Genomic DNA, 17,875 nt, shown 5'->3' with positions numbered 1-17,875 from the left:
GCTCCTTCCTGCTCCCTGACCTCATCTGAGTTACCTTCCCCTCCTCTGACTCACACACTCTGTACCCCCACGTACTAATGATTTTTCTTTCAAGAACATATCAGAACTGGCATTACATTGTAAAGAATTTATTTTAGTTTTATGTGTGTCCCTCCCAGAATAGAGGCCCCTGGATGCAGGGAATCCCCTGTTTATAAATCTATGTCTAGTGCCCACATGGCCTCAGGGTGGGGGCAAGGGCTGCTCTGGGGCTGCCCCCCTGCACCAGCAGCTTCCGCGATGTTCCTTGGAGCTCTCAGCCTGGATGGGCATTGGGAGGTGACCACCTCAGTAGCCTAGTGATGGGGGACAAGCCTCCTCTCTTCTCTGTGTCCCCATCTCCTCTGTGAAATGGTACCACTGGGCCCCTAGATGATGAAGCCCAGGGCTTTATGTCAAAGGCACCAGGTGTACTGGCCACAGCGGCCTATGGGCCAGGAGGTATCCATTAGGACAGGTTGTAGGGTGACAGGAAGCTGTCCCTCTCCAGGACACCCCCCTGAGCCCCCCATGTGCCAGAGTCCTCAGGTCCCCATGGTGCTACAAAACTTCCTTGGCAGTCAAGGTTGGGGGCTGGGAGTCCTGAGCAGCTGGGAGAACCTGGGGAGCTTCAGGAAGCCACCACCTCAGCTCCAGGGTGCCCAGTCCCAAGGTGGCCGAGTGGGGGCAGTGTGCACCGCAGGGTAAAGGTCAGGCCCTGGGAAGCTTGGGGGCGGTGAGGGGGATTCAGTATTGGCAGTGAATGGCCCAGAATTGGTGTAGGGCCCCTTGGGGGAGATGGGCCCTCGGGTGAGGGGTGGGGCAGTCAGGGCTTAATGGTCCCCAGCAGCAGCAGCAGCAGCAGCAGCGCCCCAGTCAGCAAAACCAGTGAAGGGCCTGCTGAGGGGCCTGCTGAGGGCTCCAAGTGCTCAGCAGGCGGTGTCAGGCCGCAGGCGGTGTAGGGCTCCAGGCAGGCGGCGAAGGCCATGACATGCGCCACCACGCTCTGCTCCTGCACACCGTGCATCAGGTGCGCCTGCGGGCCACGCGCGAACACCGCCACGTCCTCACCACCGTGGGTCTCCGACGATAGGGGCACTGCCGCCTGCTGCCTGTAGTTGGGGTCCCCTGAACAGACAATGGGGAATCAGGTATGGTGGGCACCCTCCTGCGAGTTCCCCCTGCCCGCCCACCCACTGGCGCACTCACTGCTCTGGTTGTCACGGACATCTGACCGGGAGCCCCCGCTGACTGCGAAGCCGGGGCCATTGCCATAAAGGATGGAGGTGTAGGCCTTGCCATCTTTCGCCTTCTCAGGAGCCAGCCCTGCAGGAAGAGGATGTGTGATGGCACCACCACAGCTCTGCAGCGCCCCCTGTGTGCTAAGCCCCAGCACAGCTTGCCTATTCAGTGACTTATTCCGCAAAGACCCTGCAAGGCTATGGCTATTATGACCCCATTTGACAGATGAGCAAACTGAGGCTCAGAGCATTTTCTGCCTCCTACCGAAAATGGAGCTGCCACGCAGAGTGTAGCCACCAAAAGTGAAGACGTGAGAGTGGTCAGCAGTGACAAGGGTCAGGGTGTCCTTCTCGCTTGTGAGCTGGCTGGCCCTGTCAATGGCATCATCAAAAGCGACAGCATCTGTCAGTGCGTAGTAAGCTCTGCTTTCATGATGACCATGGTCAATGCGGCCGCCTGCAGAAAGACCACGGGTGGGTGGTGGGGAATGTGCACTGAATATCCTCCCACCTCTGCTCGGTGAGGGGGTGCCACTCACTCACCCTCCACGAACAGGTAGAAGCCCCGGGGGTTCCTGCGCAGCAGACGCAAGGCGGCCTCTGTCATCTCCTTCAGGCTTGGGTCCTGCTGGGTGTCTCGATTGGCCTCATAGTTCATGTCCCCTGGCTCAAAGAGGCCTGTGGGAAAGGGGGCTGGGGTGACTGACAGCTGTGGAGTGGGGTCTGTGCACACATGAGTGTCCAGGGACCCGGAGGACAGGGCAGGAAGGTGGGGGAGGGGTGGGTCATTACCCATGAGGTGTGTTACAGAGGGGTCCTGGGACGCCTGAATGAGCGCTGTTCGGTTCCACACATACCGGGCACCCTGGGAGGGACAGAACCAGGCCTCAGCCCACGGCTCTACAACCAGCAGCCCTGCCCTTGTCCCTGCTCTATCCCCTGCCCCAGGAGCCCCCATCACCTCGTGCTTGGCCTGCCACTCCTGGACCAGGTTCCGCATGTCCAACCTGACTCCGCTCTTTGAGGCATCACCAGGGTACTCAGGGTCTGGGGTCCCCTTGGGAAACATGTACTTGCGGCCTCCACCCAGGATCACCTGGAGCCAGGGGAGTAGGGCAGGTGAGCTTGGGGCCTGCCTGGCCCTTTGCCCCCTGAACAAACCATCTCCAGGTCCCCCCCACCGGGTCTGTGGCAAGGCCTGGCTTGCCTGTACCTTCTACACCACCTCCCTAGTGCCCAGAGACACTGCCAGGCCCCAGGCCCCAGGGCTCAGGCTGTGGGTTGCCTGGGACTGTGGCCAGCGTGGGGCCCACCCCCTCTGCTCAGGTCCCCATTGCCCTCATGACCCACATCAATGTCCATGTTGGTGATGAGCTGCGTGGCGATGTCCCGACAGCCGTCCTTCAGCGCCTGGGCAGGCATGTCTGCATCCGAGTACCAGTTGCGGTTCACCGTGTGCGCGTAGGTGCCAGCTGGCGAGGCATGCTGCACCCTCGTTGAGGTCACCACCCCCACTGACTTCCCTGAGGGTGACGGAGGTCAGGTCAGGGTGAGCCACCGTGCCCTCTGGGCCTGCCCCCTGCCCACTAGGCTGGCCCCAAGCCCACCTGCTTTCTTGGCCCGGTTCATCACGGAGATGACCTCGTTGCCATGTGTTGTGTTGCACTGGTTGTACCGGGCTGCTGCACTCACACCAATGATCAGGAAGTTGGTCTTGACACCACAGAGGTAGGCCGTGGCCGTGCCTGCACTGTCCGGCACTTGTCTGTCCACGTTGTATGTCTGGGGACAGAGACACCCTCAGCTCCTCTCTGGGACAGACACCCAGATCATGACCAGGCCCTGGGCCCCTAACTCAGGCCCCAACCCTCCTGGGGCCTTCCCTCCTACCAGGCTCCCTAGGCACACCCCACCCCTGTGGTGTGGAGCACCCTGAGGCCACCCAGCCCTTACCTTGGCCAGAGCCAGGAATGGGAATTTGTCCATGGCCAGGGGGGTCTCAGGTCCCAGCTTGCCATTCATCTGCCCCTTTAGGATCCGAGTTGCTGTCACCGTGGACACCCCCATCCCTGAGAAGTGGAACCCTGTCAGGTCTGAGTCCGCAGGCATGGCTGTGCCCATAGGTAGCCCTGGGTACCAGATTGTGGGGCTCTGGGAATGAACATGCCATGACCACTCACCATCCCCCAGGAAGAGAATGAGGTTCTTGGCGGCTGTTTGAATGGGCTGCAGCTTCTTGGCGGTGTCCAGAGCCTGGGCTGCCTGGTGGTTCCAGAAAGCTGGGTCTTCCTCCTCAGCTGGCCAAGGGGAGAGGGAGGTCAGGTCAGCCTTGGGGGAGCGCCCCATGTGTGGGGCCGACTGGAAGGGGCCCCTTACCTGGGATGAATCCGAGGGAGAGCTGTATCCTGAGGCCCAGCAGCAGCAGCAGCAGCACGTGGGCTCCCTGCATGCCTGTGGGATGGTGGGCCGGCATCGGAGCTGGGACTGCAGAGGGCCCGGGACCTGGTGAGGCTGGAACTTGGATGGGGCTGAGCCACCAGGGCACCAGCTGCAGGCAAGATCTTTGGGCTTAATCTGGTGAGGCCTTCATCCTTGGCTATAAAAACCTTTGGGTCCCTCCCAGGGCCCCAGGCAGCCACCCTGAGACAGCCCCTCCTGTTGGTTGGGTGTGACAGCCTTGGGGCAGGGGTCCTGAAAAAGGCGGAGCCCTTAGAAAGGAGAAGCCCATGTATCTCCCCAGGGTAGGGTGGGCCTAAGAGGCACGTGCCCTCAGGGTGAGGATGATTCACAGGGTCCTGATTGTGCTCCCCCTACCCTCTGCTCCTGCAGTCCTGGGCACTTGTCACTCCTTTGTCCACCTCATCTGTTTAGTATTTCCTTGAGCCAGTTGGGCCCAGGCTCGGTTCTGAGTGCTGAGGGAGGTGGGGTGCCAGGACAGGGCATGCAAGGGGCCTGGTTTGGCTTCCTGATGTCGTCCTGCCATCCAGGTGGCTTTTCACCAGGCTTGGCCTGGGCAGGTGGACAGGTGTAGTGCACTAGGCTTAAAGCAAACTTGAAGTAGCAGTGGGAAATTTTAGACTTAGCAAAGGTTGAGGTGACCTGTTCCGAGTTCTGAGAATTTGACAAGACCAAGGATATGGCTAAGGATGGGTGGCCATGCATGGCCCTAGAAGTTCCTGGTCAGCACACCTGTGCGTGAGAACCCTGAATAGAGTATTGTGAAAGGATGTTTGTGGTTTGTAGAGCATTGTAACAGTTATGAAGGATATTTGTGGTTTGTGCAAATAAAAGCTTGGTTGACCCCAAGGCTGGGGCTGCTGTTTGGGTATGCTCCCTGCGTGGAGAAGTCCGAGGCAGTCACTGGCCAGTTCAATAAATCCTCGCTTGCTGTTTTAGACCTAATTGGAGTTGGTGGTCTTACTCTCGCGAACGCTGGTCCACAACACAGGCACTGGACTACTGGGTGTGTTCCGGAGCTGGGGCTCAGAGTCTTGTTTGGTGGAAAAGGGTGGGGTGGTGGTGACAACAGAGTGGGGACCTGGTCTGTGTGTCCAAATACCCTGGGCTGGGCCAGCCTTGCAGTGTGTGTGAGAGAGACAGGCCTGTAAGCCAGGTAAAAGGGAATAGGCAAACGGAGACAGAGAGTTAAGCAGCAGTTGTAGCCATCTAGTAAATCCTATCTTCTCTAAACCAGGGACACTTAGGAGTTTGCACTTCTCCTCCCCAGCCAGAGGGTAAATAGCTTAAATCATCCTACTCTGGGAGACAGATAGCAGAAATCCAATTAGTGCCATTTGCCAACCACACCCTGGGATCATCTGGGTAAAGGGAATCAATCTCATTTTGACCCATTGACTTAAAGCTCTCAAATATTCTATTTAGATCCTCCCCTAAGCCCTCTCCTAAAGGCGAAGCCTTTACAATCCCCTCAAAACAAAGGTCCCACCTGGCTAGGAGCACACGTGGCCTCCTGCCTCTTTCTGCACAGGCATGCAGCTCCTAAACTCGTAGGGACCCCAGAAGGCTTACAACCAGGGCAACAGTGGGCAGTGGCAGTTCGTCCCAGAAAAATCTCCAAGGCCCCCTTTTCTCTGACTTCTTAGGGAGCCAAAGCAGCCCAGCCCAGGCTCATTTCCCCAGCCCTTCCTTGTTTCATTGTCCCCAGCTTTAATAAACATCCTCTAAAATTCACCTGGACTTGTGTTGTGAAAGTTTTCTTGCACGAATTCAAGAACCCACGTACTACCCGTCGGCCCTAGGCACACCCGCTTGGGCCAGTCTGGTAATGTTATGCCCAGATTTCAAGATTCCCAAGAGCCCACCAGGGAGTCAGCCAGTCCGATGCAAAAGCAAAGAGTCCTTTATTTCAAGCTAGCTCGAGCTCCCCATCCACCACACTCACCGACACAACGGCAAGCCAAGTGGCCGAGAGAGCGAAGCCTGATGGGACCAGGAGTTTTATAGGGGGGTGGAGTAAGGGCGGGAGAGGGGACTGTGGGCCCTGCCGATTGGCCAGGCACGAGTCGGTGTCTCATTACACAGGATGTGGTCATAGTGATGGCGTGCACTTCCCTTGATTATCATTGGTTAGTCCAGAGAAATCCTGGGTGTGGCACCTGTAGCTTTCTGCCGAGCACATGGCCCTGCCCAAAAATGGAGGACCCAGGGTAAGATGGAGGGCGCAGTCCCCTCCCCTTCACTGAGAATGCGGGGAAGGGCGGGGGCTGCGTGTCCACAGGTTTGAGATCTCGCCCTTTCAGTAACAGGTGCCTTCAGAGGGCAGGCGGGGTGGGGCCCTGTGCCCTGGCATGATGTTGTCTGCTCCCTTGGATGGGTTTGGAGCACAGGCACGAGTCTGCTCTCCTCTGATCAGGAGCGTTCAGAAGTATTCCTCCCACCCAACAACCCCACCTCTGGGTGTGAACCCTAAAGAACTGAAAGTGGGTTCTTCAAGACATAATCACACCCCCATATTCATAACAGCACTATCCATAACAGCCATAGGTGTGTCGGGGCCCAGGACAGGCCACCCTGCAATATTCCACAGTGACCTAGTGATTATTTCCAACTGCAGTCGCCTGGGAGGCAGCAGGAGCAGGATGAGGCCTGACTCTCCTCTGTGTCCCTGAAAGCAGGAGGGAACATCCCATGGGCTGAGACACAACCTTATCACAGCTGGGAATCCAGAATGAGAGCTGTGTCAACAAGCCTGTCCCGCCTGAGCCCAAGCCCTGTTTGCATTCCTTTTAATGAGCAGTGACTTTCTCTGTCTTGTCAGTTTCTCACACATGTGTTGAAAGGGCAAGGACTACGCCCTCCATCTTACCCTGGGTCCTCCATTTTGGGGCAGCCATGTGCTTGGCAAGGAGCTTCTTCCCGGAAGTCTAAGCCTCTGCTAGCCACACCCAGGAACAAGACACCGACTTGTGCCTGGCCAATCAGCAGGGCCCACAGTCCTTTCTCCTCCCCTTACTCCACCCCCCTGTAAAACTCCTCTTCACGCCGGGCTAGAACTCTCTCTGCCACTTGGCTTACCGTTGCATCGGTGAGTGTGGTCAGGGAGCCGAACTAGTTCGAATAAAAGACTCTCTGCTTTTGCATCGGACTCGGCTGGCTCCCTGGTGTGGTCTAATGGGGATCTTGAAATCTGGGCATAACAGTGTTTGTACAAAAAACATAAAAAGGTGCCTGGTTTGAACATTTCTTGAGCCTTGTTTTCTGACCTGAGCATCACACTGTGGTTCTCCTGCATGCATGTTTTAAACTGGTTTTTCTCTTCAAGGACGTATCCGAGCCTAAACATCCTCATCTGGGCTTTTGCAGGGTGACCCCCGAGGCTGTTTAAAGAGCATGACACTGCTCCTGGGCCTGGAATTGGCCCACAGAACTGTGATAGACAGACATGAGCAGAGCCAGTGTGATGGGCCAGGTACAGAAGGTCACCAGGGCAGAAAGCTACAGGTGCCCAGCAGCGGAGAACTGTAGGGTGTGACCTCGCCACCAGCATGGCCTCTAATCCCCTAGCGTATCCATGGTCAGGGGATTTCAGCCTCTTGACCTTTTCTCCCTAGAGATAACATTTACACCTCAGTTGTATTTCAGCTATGGGTCCAAAAAAGCAATAAAACCAGACCAGCAACCCCATGGCCGACCTCAGGACCAGCTGCATTGAATAATGACCTGCTGCCCTGGTGCTGGCCAATCAGTGGAGACCACAACCCCAAAGGACACGCCTAGAAAACTGCCGAATATTCTATTAAGATCTTCCTCTGGGACTTCCCCTAAAATCTTCACCCTTAAAGCCTTTAGGACCGGAGGGACCCGGTGCTTTCTCCCAGTGCCTCTCTTTATCCTACCCTCCACCCCCACCCTCAGGCACGTTACCATTACCTTCTTCTCTCCCAAGCTCCTAGGGCCCTTCTTTTGCCTCCATAACTCATTTCCTCAGCCCATCTCTTCTACGTATTACTTCTTCTACCTCTGTAATTTTATAAAGAAATGTTCTCTTATAGTTTGAGTCTTGGCTCTGAATTCTTTCCTAGCTAGAACTCAAGTACCGAGGTTGCTAAACCCAGGTCCAGTCTGACCCCACCACTCAGACACCTGGTGCCATTCCTGCCACCTGCAACCTAATGCTCTCTCTGGGCTGATTTCTGCTGATAAATAAATTAGAGGCCCAGTGCATGAAATTCATATACTGGGGGGAGGGGGGAGGGTCCCTCAGCCCGGCCTGAACCCTCTCGCAGTCCAGGACCCCTCTCTCCTTACTGCCAGTCTGCTTGCTGCTCCTTAGCGCTGCTGCAGAAGCGGGAGAGGCTCCCACCACCACTGCTGAGCTCGCCAGCCATGAGCCTGGCTTCTGGCTGAGCGGTGCTCCCCCTGTGGGAGTGCACTGACCACCAGGGGGCAGCTCCTGCATTGAGTGCCTGCCCCCTGGTAGTCAGTGCACATCATAGCGACCAGTTGTTCTGGTCATTCTGCTGTAACGGTCACTTAGGCTTTTATTATATAGATAACCCAGAACTTGTGCTCTACGGCCTGAACCAGAACTAGGACCTGACAAATGCCTCAGCATGTTACCCATTGTTCTTGCATCACAGCCCTACTTTTGGATCCCTGAGTCAGCAGATCCTTGAATTTTGCAGTTGCCCCCACCTCTCAGAACCAGTGATGGAAGTTTGTGGTCTTCCCCACAGCCACTCGCCTCTTTGATCAGCAGCCCCTGCACTTTGCCTTTGGAAACCATGCTTTATCCCCTCCACAGTGGAACATGTCTCTGGTTTACACCAAGGGCTACGACCCTGATTTGCAAATCATATCTGAACAGAACGCTCTTTTAATTCATCTTGGAATTTTTGTTAACATCCTATTAATCTAGTCTTGTATCAATTTTTATTATTTTATTACTAGTTCAGAATTAAGAACTAAAGAGTAGAAGGGGGAGAATTATCCCCTCTCCAACAGGTACAAACAATTCACATGTCCGTCAACAGATGAATGAATAAACAAAAGGTGGTGTCCATACTGTGGATGAAAATGGGGTTCTATGGAAAGTAACCTCACAGGGAGATCTGACCACAAACGCCTAATTGGGCAGGTCATGCTGGGTAGTCACGTCCCAGGCCTATCACTTCTTCAGTGAAAGGTTTGAAGCCAGCCCTGTCCTTTGTTCTTGTGCATCTAGGTTAACACACCTTTGAAATACCAGAAGTAATATCCCTCGAAGGGGTATTAACCCTCAAGAGAGCACATAATCTTCTTTTTCTCTCTTTTTTAAAAAATGTATTTTTATTGATTTCAGAGAGGAAAGGAGAGGGAGAGAGATAGAAACATCCGTGATGAGAGAGAATCATTGATTGGCTGCCTCCTGCACGCCCCTTACTGGGGATTGAGTCTGCAGCCTGGGCATGTGCCCTGACCGGGAATTGAACATTGACTTCCTGGTTCATAGGTCAACGCTCAACCACTGAGCCACACTGGCTGGGCATAATGATATATATATTTAAAAACGACCCCTCTTCCCAGCTCTGCCCACCCTAGGGGACCACAGTAGCCCCCTTTGCCATTGAGTCCCCCTCTCCACCTGCAGAGCCTTCCTGGGTCCTCCTCGCTCTACTGAGACAATCTCACCTCCAAGGGTTATCTGCCAGCCTCCATCACTCTCTCTGTTCCCTGCATCCTCTTCCTGTTGAAGGGGAGCAGAGTTTGCCATCCCAATATATGCCTCTTTGGGGATAGTGATTCCCTAGATTCCCGGGTAACTTTTGAAAAATGTTGTCGATTGATGAGAGAGAGAGAGAGAGAGAGAGAGAGAGAGATTTGTTATTCCATTCATTCATGTATTCATTGATTGCTTCTTGTATGTGCCTTGACCAGAGATGGAACCCACAACTTTGGTGTATTGGGGTGAAGCTCTAACCATCTGAGCTCCCCAGCCTGTATTTGTAAGGCTATTTTCCTCACTGGAAGAACTAGCATCTAAATTCCTAGAAACTGTTATCAGTGGAGGAAGCAGACACCTAAACCTGCATAACAGCCTGACTCCCGTTCACTGTGCTTCTCCTGGTCCCCTCCCACGCCTCACTCCCCACACCCAACATCTTTTTTTTGTCTTTAGCTGAAGATGGTATGTAAGGTGTGGCTTCCACTATTTGGGAGAGTTCCTCAGTTGCTCTGGGTCTCTCCCACGTCTATAAGAGGAATACATGTTATTAAATGTTAATTTGTTTTCTGCTGCTAACCTGTCTCATGTGAATTTGACTATTAGACCAGCCAGAACCTAGAAGTTAAAGAGAAAACTACAGTCCCAAAATGACATCGCTGTGACAGAACCTCTGAGCTAGTCACATCAAGCTGTGCTTCCGTGGCAGGCGGACTGTTCTGAGGGCAATTTTAGCTTCAGGCTCCAAGGGCAATTTTAGCTTCAGGCTCAAGAGAAACTTCTGCCCCTCCCTTTGCCTAGAAGAACTTGAATTATAGAGATGATCAGCTATAATCTCTTTTTGACCCACCTATAAGGCAGGGCACGCTTCTATTTACTAAGATCTGCTCTTCTAATCCTGCAGCGACCCAAGGAAGCCCCCCAGCTGCCTTATCTCATCCCTCAGCCAGAATGTCAAGTTCCTCGTCTGTCTGAACCTCTGGTGCGTGTGGGACCTCTGACTCTCACGGATGTGGGGTTCCCATACATATGTATGTATGAAGTTCGGTCGGATTCTCTTGCTAATCTGTCTCATGTCTATTTGATGATTAGACCAGCTGGAAGAACCTTAGGGTAAAGTTTTCCCCTCCCCTGTCTCTATGTTTATATATATATCCCCCATCATAAAACCCATACAGAGAAGGCTCAGAGAAATTATATTGCAAAAGGTTTTAAATTCATAACCTAACTCAGTTATGTGCAAATTTAAACTCTTCATTCCAAGTGTCAAATACACCCTCTCCCATCTCCAGACTCTCGTTTGTGGTCATCAAAGGCATCAGCCCTCCTCCTGCCACTTGCCAGCGCTTCAATCTTCAGTTTGCTTCAGCACCCCTCCACCGCCAGTCCCCCTGAAATCTGGGACCTGGTCCTGGGAGGTGGCCTCAGTGGTGCTTGCCTGGCAGGGCCTGTGGCACAGCCCTTGGTGGAGCTGCCCCAGTGGGGCCAGGAGCCTCGTCTGCATCCTGCCCTTCCCGGCCAGGCTGCTGCCTCCAGGCTGGCAGCTGCCCAGGAGCTAGCCCCGCACCCTGCACTCCCTGGTCTTGGCTCAGACACAATAGACACAGTCCCTGGGGCTCCACCGAGGCAACCAGGACTCCTCAGGGCCAAGACTACCACCTGAGTGTTTAAGCTAAAAACCTTAGGCAGCATTTTAACTGAGTGGGACTATCAGGCCGCTTGTCAGCAAAAACTTTATCTTATTTACTGGAATAATGGAGTTTGATGTACCCGTTGCTGAATGTACAGGAAGCCTTTCAAACCCACTGTAGATCCATTCTTGCTAAGGAAAAAAATTTTTAAGTTTTTTTTTTTTATCCGAGTTATACATGTGTGTAAAGTATAAACTAGATCATCCATGTTTGTTACAACAAAACAAAAACAGCAGCCCCCTCTACCTGCATTTTCCCATCTCAGAGGCAGTCATCTTTCCCTCTCTTGGCTTTTTAATTCGATATTTACCAGTTTCCAAATCACAAACTTGTTCATTTTTTTTCTCATTTAATATATTGTCCTCAGATAGAGGACGTATCAGATATTAAACTGATAAGAACAGGTACTACACTTAATCTTAGCCAAAAGATCGAGAAGCAATTACTTGTTTGTTATTTATTTTAATTACTTTATTTTAATGCCTTTAACATTTTTATTTATTTATTTTAGAGAGAGAGGAAAGGAGAGTGAAAGAGAGATGTGTTGTTCCACTTATTCATGCATTCATTGGTTGTTTCTTGTATGTGCCCTGACCCAGGATCAAACCCACAACCTTGGTGTATCTGCAAGGCCTCAGCTGGGGGGCTGGATAGGAGCTGGGATCCACGCCCCGAGGCGGCTGTCGCATGGATGATAACCTGCTCCTCTCCCTGTGGGCTGGCTTCTCCACAGGCTGCTTTAGCTTCCAAACAACATGGCAGCTGGGTTCTGGGAGATGGGAAGAAGCCACCAGTTTCTTTCTTTCTTTCTTTCTTTCTTTCTTTCTTTCTTTCTTTCTTTTCTTTTCTTTTCTTTCTTTCTTTCTTTCTTTCTTTCTTTCTTTCTTTCTTTCTTTCTTTCTTTCTTTCTTCCTTCCTTCCTTCCTTCCTTCCTTCCTTCCTTCCTTCCTCCCTCCCTCCCTCCCTCCCTCCTCCCTTCCCTTCCCTTCCCTTCCCTTCCCTTCCCTTCCCTTCCCTTCCCTTTCTTTCTTTCTTTCTTTCTTTCTTTCTTCCTTCCTTCCTTCCTTCCTCTCCTTTCTCTCTCTCTCTCTCTCTCTCTCTCTCTCTCTCTCTCTCTCTCTCTCATTCCTCCCTTCCTTCCTTCCTTCCCTCCTTCCTTCCTTCCTTTCTCCCTCCCTTCCTCCCTCCCTCCCTCTCTCTCTCTCTCTTTCTTTTTCTCTTTCTTTCTTTCTTTCTTTCTTTCTTTCTTTCTTTCTTTCTTTCTTTCTTTCTTTCTTTCTTTCTTTCTTATTGATTTCAGAGAGAAAGGGAGAGGGAGAAATAGAAACATCAATGATGAGAATCATTAATTAGCTGCCTCTTGTACAACCCCTACTGGGGATCGAGCCCGCAACCCAGGCATGTGCCCTTGACCGGAATCAAACCTAGGACCCTTCAGTCTACAGGCCAACGCTCTATCCACTGAGCCAAACCAGCTAGGGCAGCCGGTTTCTTATGGGCTTAGAAACTGGCCCATTGTCACTTTGCACATTTCTGCCTGTTAGCAGCTACAGGGCCTGTCCAGATTCAAGGGAGGGGACATAGATTCCATTTCTAATTAATGAATTTAGCAGCTCCACTGAGGTATAATTGACAAATAGGAATTATATATATTTAAGGTGTACAACTTGATGTTTTGATACACGTATACACTGTGAAATGATCACCATAATCAAGCTAATCAACATTCCATCACTTACCTCATAGTCACCATTTTCTCTTTGTGGTAAGAACATTTATGATCCACCCTCTTTGCCATGGCTGGGTACCTCAGTTGGTTAAAGCATCTTCCTAATATGCCAAGGTTGCAGGTTTGATCCCTGGTCAAGGCACATACAAGAATCAACCAATGGCCCAGCCAGCGTCATTCAATGGATTGAGTGTCACCCCATCTACCAAGAGGTCACCAAGTGGATTTCTGTCAGGGCACATTTCCGGGTTGTGGGCTCAGTCCCCAGGAGGAGGTGTACAGGAGGCAGGAGAAACATCTCTCATCGATGTTTCTATTTCTCCCTCTCCCTTCCTCTCTCGCTCTAAAAGCACACTAAAAAAGAATCAACCAATGAATGCATAAATACCAGTAAGTGGAACAAATCGATTTCTCTCTCTCCTGCTCTCTAAAAGTCAATCTATAAAATTTTTTAAAAAATTATTTTTAAAAAAGATCTACCCTCTTAGCAAATTTCAAGTGTACAACATAGTATTGTTACCTATATCCCATGCTGTACATTAGGTCTCCAGAATTCATTCATTTTCTAACCGAAACCTTCTACCCTTTGACCTGCAACTCCTAATTCTTTCCCTCACTGCCCTGGGAACCACCATTCTATTCTCTGCTTGTATTTTAGATTAGACTCCACATATGAGAACACACAGTATTTGTCTTTCTGTGCTTGGCTTACATCACTTAGTATAATATCCTCCAGTTCATCCATGCTGTCATAAATGGCAGGATGTCTTTTATATTTATTTATTTTTAAAGTATGTTTTTATTTCCAAGAGTGAGGAAAGGAGAGGGAAACATGGAAGTGAGAGAGAAACATCCATTGGCTGCCTCCTGCATGCCCCCTACTGGGGATTGAGCCTGCAACCTGGGCACGTGCCCTGACTGGGAATCCAACAGATGACCAATTGGGCACAATGCCCAACCAACTGAGCCACACTGGCCAGGGCAGATATCCTTTTGCAAGCCTGAATAATATTCCATTTTATATACACTGAGTGGCCAAATTATTATGACCACCCCATCAGTACTTCGTTGGGCCACCTTTTGCCTTCAGTACTGCGGCGATTCTTCTTGGCATTGACTCCACGAGATGTTGAAAGGTGATGCGAGGAATCTGACCCCAGGCCTGATGAATAGCACTGTCCAGTTCTGTGAGATTTGATGGCTGTGGAACCAGCTGCCTGATGGCTCTTTTAACTCCGTCCCACAAATGCTCAATTGGATTGAGATCTGGGGATTGTGGGGGCCACCTAAGCAAGGCAGTCTCCCTCATGTTCTTGAAACCACTCCTGTACAATATGAGCACCGCGGCATGGCGCATTGTCTTGTTGGAAGAAGCCATCTCCATTGGGACACGCCATCAACATGATAGGATGAACTTGATCAGCAACAATACTTAGGTATGTTGTGCTATTCAGACGTTTATAATGATCTGGCCCTCTAGCAACTTCGGCGGGAAATTATAGCTAATTTGCCTACAAACATCAGGTGGTCATAATAATCTGGCCACTCGATGTATGTACTACATCTTTTTTTACCCATTTATCTGCAGATAGACACGTAGGTGTGTCCTTATCTCGGCTTGATCATGAGGACCTGCTTGCTCACTTGCTGGGCTGTCAGCACTCTCCTAACCCCTCTCCGCCATCTCTGTGAACTCCCAGCAACAGCATATGAGGCTCCCTGTCCCCAGGAGTCCAGCCTCTGCCCTTCACTCTGTCCTACCGCTTCTCTGCCTGTCCTTTTTGCACCCATTCCCCGGCCAGAGCACAGGTGCCCCCTGCACTTTAGACCTCTGCTGTCATTTCCACATCTATTCCTTCGTAAATCCTGTCACTGTTGCCCCCAGCTTCTCAACCCAACTACTCCTCCCCTCCATCCCTGCAGGGATCTTGGCCGCAGCCTCCATACAGAACCCCAGGTTCTAAGCGCGCAGCTTAGAGAGCGGGGAGGCGCTGGCTTGTGCCCCTCCTTTGCTCAAATCCTAGGAAAATCCTCCGGACATCTGAAAAGGCTAGGTGAGTCTGCCTCAGCTCCCGGGCTCTTCCAGCTCATGCCAGCCCAGTGCTCTGCCCTCGCGCCCCTCCACTGACCACCACGCTCCTGCCCCAGGGTCTGTGCCTGCAAATAGCCACCAGGCTGCTCCAAGGCCTCTGTTCACACGGGGCCTCCCTTCCCTGCTTTACCTCTCGTGCCATCACTGCCACCTGCCACTCTAGAAACGGGACACCCCCCTCCTGACCGTCAGCTCTGAGAACACTGGCACCTCGTGGACACTCACTGTCATTGCCTAAATGAGGGAAGGAACAGAGGTCACACCCTGATGGAAACCTTCCAAGGCTCTGCACTGCCCTGAGGAGAGTGCAAACGCTGGCGGCAGAGGTTGAGGTGACCCACCTGCTCCTGCCTCCCCAGCATCGCCTTGCACGCCCCTGGACACTGGTCCTAGTGACCTCAGACCTTCACGGCTCCTATCAAGTACCTTCAAGCCTCAGTTCCTTTGCCATCTTTTTCTGGGTGCCATCCCATTATGGTTGGGAATACGCCACCCAGACTTGGAACTTGCTAGAATCTCATTATGTGGTGACTTTTTCGCATCTGCCTCCCTCGCCCATGGCGACTCGGAAAAGAGCCTTGCTCTGTGCCCTGGGCTTCGGCCTGCATGGGCATGCAGGTGCTCCGGGATAGCTTAAGCAGCAAACGAGTCTTCCTTGTTATCTTTTTTTAATTTGTATTTTATTTTGTGAGTCTTCCTTTTTGATGAGGTTTTTGTGTTTCATCACCCCCTTTGTCAACAGTCCCCCAAGCATGGGGCATGTCTTCCTGTTTGGACCCTTGGACATGGTCCCACCCATGCCCTGCATGTGTGGGTGCAGACGGTGGGCCCAGGCAGTGGGTGTGGTGGAGGGCAGGTGCCTGAGCCTTGGTCCTGGCTGGGCAGTCTTGCTATGTCACGTTGACCAGAGACCAGAATCCTTTCTGGGGGCGGTTTCCACTCATACCAAATGTGGTGATGGTGGATGAGGCTGCTATGGCCCTTGTGGCTCTAGGGACATCAAGGCCAGGCCAGCCTCTGCCTCCCAAGCAAGTCTAGGCAGCAAAGATCTTCCTTGCTGACCAACCTCATGGGCCAGGAAGGGCTGGGGTTTATGGAGGGATGTCTGGCCTGGGCCCAAGCTGCCCTCGAGGGAGCCCCAGCTCTGACCTACTGCTTCCGGAGGGGCACTATCCTCTGTGGGAGGCCCTGGGGGACAAGAGCAGAAAGGAGGGCTGCTCCTCCTCAGGGTGGGGCAGTTGAGGGGCTGGGGACAGGGCCTCACCCTGGGCTCTTGCCGGAAGCCGGTCCATCCTTGCTGCTTGACACAGTCGCTGCAGGAAAGAAACATCTGCACAGCATATGTTTCAAGGGACCTGGCATATATAGCATATTGTTCTTAATATGTTTGCTCTCCTTAGCGCCATGTGTTTTAACCAAGGTCACCTCTCTGAGAAAGGTTGTTTCCCCAGGTGGGGATCTTTCCCTGAGGTTAGGGAGGGGATAAAACCCCTTAATTAAGTGCCAGGCGGGTAGTTAAGCTACATAATCTTTACTCCCTGGAATGGAGATAAGAAACGCCCTAACCTTTGTAATAGAATTGACAGGATTAAAATCGGCTGGTATAAATACGAATGCAAACAAGACAATAAACATCAGAACCTCATCAGTTCCTAACCAGAGCTCCAACCAGAACTTTGGCTGGAAATCCTGGCTATAGGTCCTGACTAGGCTGCTGATCAACTGAAGGCTGTCTTCATGTCATTCCTTCTTCGCCGACTCCGTCCACACCTTTGGGGACCCCTGGACCCGCTGGGATTGGACCCCAGCAGGCTCTCACTGTTAGGCCACCCAGGCCAGGGAAGCACCCAGAAACCTCCTCATCCAAATACCAAACCACCAGACGCCCACCTCTTCTCTTCCACATACTTGGTCCTAGAAGCCTCTGGGGACAGGAGCAGAAAGGGGATGGTAGCCTTTGGGACAGCTTTGAATGGCAGGAGGGACAGACTGAAGGCTGACTGAGGTGTTAGAGGAGAGAAAGGAACAGGGGGCAGGGACAGACACATGCACCACAGCCCACTGGTGACAGACTAAAGCTGCCATGCCCAGTCCCTGCGAGGCCCTCCTAAAGGTACTGCATTGAGTTTTCCTTTGAAGAAAATTCACTCTAACTAGACCAAACGAGCTTGTTAATACTACCCCCAAGGAAACGGCATGGTGAAGCCGGGCCCTTGGTCACCATGTCCTCACTTTAGTTTTTGGCAGCTCCTGGGGAAGCCAACCTGTGGTTCCCTAGTTTGGTGGGGAAGGAGCAGGGGCTGTGGCCAGGCTGCCGGGGACAGAGTGCTGCCCAGGGGCCTGCCATCTCTGTCCCCGCGTCCCTGAAGACGGTGGTGGCATCTGTGGATGTCAGGTGACTAGGCCAGGCTGGGCCACCAGGAGCCATTTCTGCTCCCTGGTTGGGAAGGCCAGTTTGAGGGCCCCTCCTCTCATGTTCCATAGGCCCAGCCCTCACTTTGTTCCCAGGGCTCCCTCGATGCTGCCAGGGTGCAAGATTGGGACGGAAGGTGCTGAGGTACCGGCTTGAACCAAGGGGTAAAAACAGGGCCAGAGCTCTAGCCTGGGAAGAGGGGGAGGGGGTGTTATAGAACCGATGCCCCATCTGGGGTCTGGCAGGCAGAGAGGAAGTGGTGGGGGCAGGGATGGACACAGCCATCAGCAGCAGGGATGGGTGAGCTTGCACCTTGCATACTAATGACATTTCTAATCAGCCAGAACGAGGCGCTGGCATCAATCTGCCAAGTGGCCAGCTCTGTGAATCATCCTGGAACTGACAGGAAGGTTCCAGAGGGTGGTGACCCAGCTTAGCTGTGACGGGTGGAGCCTGAGCCAGATCCCTGGTCCTGGGCCCAAGGGGCACCCTGCCGTCCCGGCCTCCCAGCCATGCCCCATACACCAGGC

At 52.6% G+C, this 17,875-nt stretch overlaps 1 protein-coding gene and 1 pseudogene across 1 annotated transcript; both read right to left on the bottom strand.

Annotated features, from left to right (window-relative positions):
• Positions 1-844: 844 nt before the first annotated feature.
• LOC139015581 (intestinal-type alkaline phosphatase-like) lies at positions 845-3,720 on the bottom strand. Its single transcript, XM_070423349.1, has 11 exons — positions 3,636-3,720; positions 3,440-3,556; positions 3,213-3,328; positions 2,867-3,041; positions 2,610-2,782; positions 2,221-2,355; positions 2,052-2,124; positions 1,803-1,937; positions 1,525-1,716; positions 1,228-1,344; positions 845-1,146 (listed from the first exon to the last, which is right to left on the bottom strand). The coding sequence occupies exons 1-11, from the start codon at positions 3,706-3,708 to the stop codon at positions 845-847; spliced, it is 1,608 nt and encodes a 535-aa protein (XP_070279450.1). The 5' UTR covers positions 3,709-3,720.
• Positions 3,721-11,446: 7,726 nt separating this feature from the next.
• Positions 11,447-11,554, bottom strand: LOC139015941 (U2 spliceosomal RNA; annotated as a pseudogene).
• Between the last annotated feature and the right edge of the window lie 6,321 nt (positions 11,555-17,875).

This window comes from Myotis yumanensis, unplaced genomic scaffold (assembly GCF_028538775.1).
Source record: "Myotis yumanensis isolate MYYU_CA2020_CCGP unplaced genomic scaffold, mMyoYum1.0.hap1 SCAF_8, whole genome shotgun sequence".
Lineage (NCBI taxonomy): Eukaryota > Metazoa > Chordata > Mammalia > Chiroptera > Vespertilionidae > Myotis > Myotis yumanensis.
This window is presented reverse-complemented; position numbering and strand designations above follow the sequence as displayed.

Coding starts and splice junctions, on each gene's coding strand:
- LOC139015581 (XM_070423349.1), bottom strand. CDS start 3,708: ATGCAGGGAGCCCACGTGCTGCTGCTGCTGCTGCTGGGCCTCAGGATA. Junction 1,938..2,051: donor CTCTGTAACACACCTCATGG/GTAATGACCCAC, acceptor CCTTTCCCACAG/GCCTCTTTGAGCCAGGGGAC. Junction 1,147..1,227: donor TGTCCGTGACAACCAGAGCA/GTGAGTGCGCCA, acceptor TTGTCTGTTCAG/GGGACCCCAACTACAGGCAG.